At 53.0% G+C, this 3,782-nt stretch overlaps 1 protein-coding gene across 1 annotated transcript in view; it reads left to right on the top strand.

Moving 5' to 3' along the window:
• Window positions 1-151: 151 nt before the first annotated feature.
• The window catches only part of LOC104999084 (epididymis-specific alpha-mannosidase-like), a 38,663-nt gene continuing 35,032 nt past the window's right edge, over window positions 152-3,782 (top strand). Inside the window, exons 1-3 of the mRNA XM_010854546.1 lie at window positions 152-289; window positions 1,615-1,761; window positions 3,091-3,196. Coding sequence (XP_010852848.1) covers window positions 152-289; window positions 1,615-1,761; window positions 3,091-3,196 — 391 coding nt within the window. The remainder of the gene's footprint in view (window positions 290-1,614; window positions 1,762-3,090; window positions 3,197-3,782) is intronic.

The raw sequence follows: 3,782 nt of genomic DNA, 5'->3' as shown, positions 1-3,782 counted from the left end.
GCCTGCACTGCTCAGGTGACCGCATCTGTGTGGGTGTCACTCTGGTTTCCTTCCCACTGCATCCACCAAAGGGCAGTGGCCCAGTCATCTGGCAGGAGGCTGGGCCCTGCAGGCAGGCAGACGTCCTCCAGCCCCTGAGCTGGCTGAGGAGATGGAGCTGCAGAGCTGGCTGCCTCTTCTCCTGCAGTTGGGCCTGATGTGGCCCCCGCGGGCTCAGCCTGAGCCCCGACTGAGGGTCTTCGTGGTTCCCCACAGCCACATGGACGTGGGCTGGCTGCACACCGTACAGGTAGGTGGCCCGAGTGACCCCACACACCTCTTGAAGCTGCGGTCCTTTTTCCATCTGGACTCCAGAGTGAGTTTGTGTCCTGGGTCTCTGCCATCAGGGAACTTGGCCTTGGGCCCATCTGTACTTGGCTATGGACTGGATGTCGGCTACCCTGGTGGCTAAAATAGTAAAGAATCTGGCTTCAATGCAGGAGACCCAGGTTCGATCCCTGGGTCAGGAAGATCCCCTGGAGAAGGAAATGATAACCCACATCAGTATTCTTGCCTGGAGAATCCCAAGGACAGAGGAGTGTGGTGGGCTATAGTCCATGGGGTCACAAAGATTTGGACACGACAGAGCAACTAAGGCAGACTGGCTGTGGGCAGGGGTGAGAATGTGTCCCTAGTCGCAATGTGTGGAAGGTGTTCTTCGAAATTCCATTGAGTGAACGAATGAACCAGGGCAGAGGAAAAGAGGGAAAGACTGATTTCCATAAGTTTCTGGTGCAGGTAACTGAAATGATTACCCAGGCCTGCACAAGCTCTTTCTGGAAGGAGGAAGGAAATAAATGAATAGGGCCACTCTGTGATCGTGGATACAATACTTTCCATGAGATGTTAATAACTGAGGCGCTCATTTTAAAGGGAGTTGGGCAGCAAGAGGCCCTGAGGCTGAGTGTTGAGCCTGGTTCCGGCTACCTGTCTGCGTGTGGAACTGCTGACAAGTGGGGAAGCATGCTCGTCACCCCCAGTTTACAGAAGGGACACTGAGGAATGGGGTGGGTGCTGCCCAAGTCAGCCTGACCCAGATGGGAGCATGCTCAGCTCCATCCTGGGGGAAGATAGATTCAGAGAGATCGCGGGGTCAGCTTCTCTCAGCCTCAGCCCTTGACACACACTTCCCCACTATTTCATCCCAAGAAGGCCCATCAGTGTCCCTGGACCTCACTTCTTGGGCCCTGTTGTCAATTGGTCTGTGCTCCAAGGCAGGAGTGGTCAGCATGCCCCTCTGGGCTGGCCCCGCCTTGGCTGGACTGGCACGACCCTCTGTCATGTAGAGTGTCTGCCTCCTCATGACTCTCCTCAGGGGCAGACTCCCATCAAAGGTTGTCTGCCCGGGTGCTTCTCTCAATGCAGGGCTCACCGTGTGTCCATTACAGAGTGGACGCTGGGCTCCCTTGTTTGAGGAGCAGGGGGAGCCGATTGCAGGGCCTGGACAGGCTTGTGGGAGCACCAGTGCCCCCCAGGCACCATGTCTCCCTGGACCTTCCTCGTCGCTCCCTGGTCCACGCCCTGTGGTTTCCCCCACGGGTCTGCAGTGATGGTCTCTCCTCCTCCCCACCGCAGGAGAGCATGCAGGCTTATGTCACCAACGTCTACAACTCCGTGGTGGAGGCACTGACCCTTGAGAAAAAGCGCAGGTTCATCGCCGTGGAGCAGGAATATTTCCGGCTGTGGTGGGACGGCGTCGCCTCGGACTGGCAGAAACGCAAGGTAACGCTTCCCTCAGGGTGTCCTGACCAGCTGAGAGGAGATGCCCTGGGGGTCCCGGGGACGACCCTTCAGGAAGCTCCTGGGTTGTGCTCTGTGTGACCAGGTCTAGGCTGCATAGACCAGGAGGCCCCAACTGTGCTGAGCTGTGCCCAGGGCCCATTTAGTACAGGTTTGTGGTCAGCCCCGTGCCCAGGGGACAGGTTTGTGTTTGATCCTGCCTTTCTGGTTCCTCCTGAAAAGTTGCAGCTCTGGCAGCCCAGCTGGGCACTCAGCTGGTGTGAATGGGGTCACTTTTGACCCTGGGCACATCAGGGTGACCCTGTGTCCACACCCTCTGACTTCACTTATGAATCTGCGTGGCTCCCATGGACACTGGAGCCACTGACCATCCAGGGGTGCAGAAGTCCCTGTGGATTACCCTTCTGATTAATTCTGTATCACAGTGGGTCAGAGGCCATGGTCCTTGGAGAGGCAGTCTGGAGCCAGGTCCTCTCCTCATCTCCATGTCATCACAGGATGGGGCTAGCCTCTTCAGCTGCATGTGAATTCACTGGGACCATGATTAATGTTAAATTCCTGATTTAGTTAATTATATAAGAGCTATAATGATCTTCTTGCTCAAGACTTAGTGAACTACGGAATTAAAGACATGAAGCTTCTAACGTTTATTTTCAATTGGTTTAAGTAAACCATATCTTGGATTAAAATAAATAAATAGTGTTAAGGAAATGGGTAAACAATATTAACAGTGAGATAATTGGGGGAAGCTGAAACGCCAGTTCTTTGGCCACCTGATGAGAAGAGCCAACTCACTGGAAAAACCTTCATGCGGGATAAGATTGAAGGCAGGAGGAGAAGGGGATGACAGAGGATAAGGAGCTTAGATGGCATCATCAACTCAGTGGACATCCGATTGAGCCAACTCTGGGAGATAGTGAATGACAGGGAAGCCTGGAATGCTTCAGTCCATGGGGTTACAAAGGGTCAGAGATGGCTGATCAACTGAAAAACAACAATCAGTGGAAAGATTTATGGGAGGGGAGCATTTTTTACAATCCTTGCAACACTTTCATAACTTTGAAATTATTTCAAAACAAAAGTTGTGTACCTGTATGTATGCCTGATGAAGCATCAGCCATGGCCAGGTGCTGTTCTCAGAGCTAGACACAGTGCTGACCAGGACAGACATTGTCCTGATATTTGCAGAAGAAATGAGGCTGAGGAGTCTGAAGGAAGGACCTGGAGATGCAGTAGGCATGAGACCAGCAAACAAAAATGGTTCAGCCTGGGAGGTGTAACATGGCGTTTCTCTCTGCCCATCACGCCAAGGTCCACCAGCTTGTGGCTAAAGGTCGCCTAGAGTTTGTCCTTGGAGGCCAGGTCATGCACGACGAGGCCGTGACCCACATTGATGACCAGATCCTCCAGCTCACAGGTTTGATTATTCTTCTCCAGACCAGAGTCCCTGTGGCCTCCTGCGAGTCTGGGACTGGGTGTCTGAGCCCTGGTCCTGAGCTCTGTCTTCCCCTTTCAGCAGGAGACTGTGCCCAGTCAATACTGATTACTGGCGCCATGTCCATGTGTGCCCGAGTACAGAGGATAAGGGTGTGGATTCTAGACGAGCCAGCCTGGCTGGTTCCTGACTCTGCTAACTCCCAACCCTGTGACCCTGGGCAAGGATGCAGCCTCAATAAGCCTCAGTTGCCTCCTGTATAAAAATATTTGATAATGATGTATGATCTATCTCAAAGGGGTGTTATAAAGTTTAAATAGAAATAATTCAAATAGATCACATTGAGTACAGCATGTGGGTCTCTAGTCAATGATCAATAAGGGTCAGATGCCATCTCTGCCATCACCTCACCCACCAACTGTTCAACCATACCAACACCTCCAGCACCACCGCCATCACCACCATTACAACTGCCACCATCCACACCCGCACCTGTACCACCTCCAACAGCACCACCTCCAAGTCTGTCGTGAATGCCCAGCACCACCATCACCACCACTAGCATCTT

Source organism: Bison bison, unplaced genomic scaffold, assembly GCF_000754665.1.
Source record: "Bison bison bison isolate TAMUID 2011002044 unplaced genomic scaffold, Bison_UMD1.0 scf7180017864342, whole genome shotgun sequence".
NCBI classification, from domain to species: domain Eukaryota; kingdom Metazoa; phylum Chordata; class Mammalia; order Artiodactyla; family Bovidae; genus Bison; species Bison bison.
Note: the sequence above shows the minus strand (reverse complement) of the source record. Positions and strands in the feature narration are given on the sequence as shown.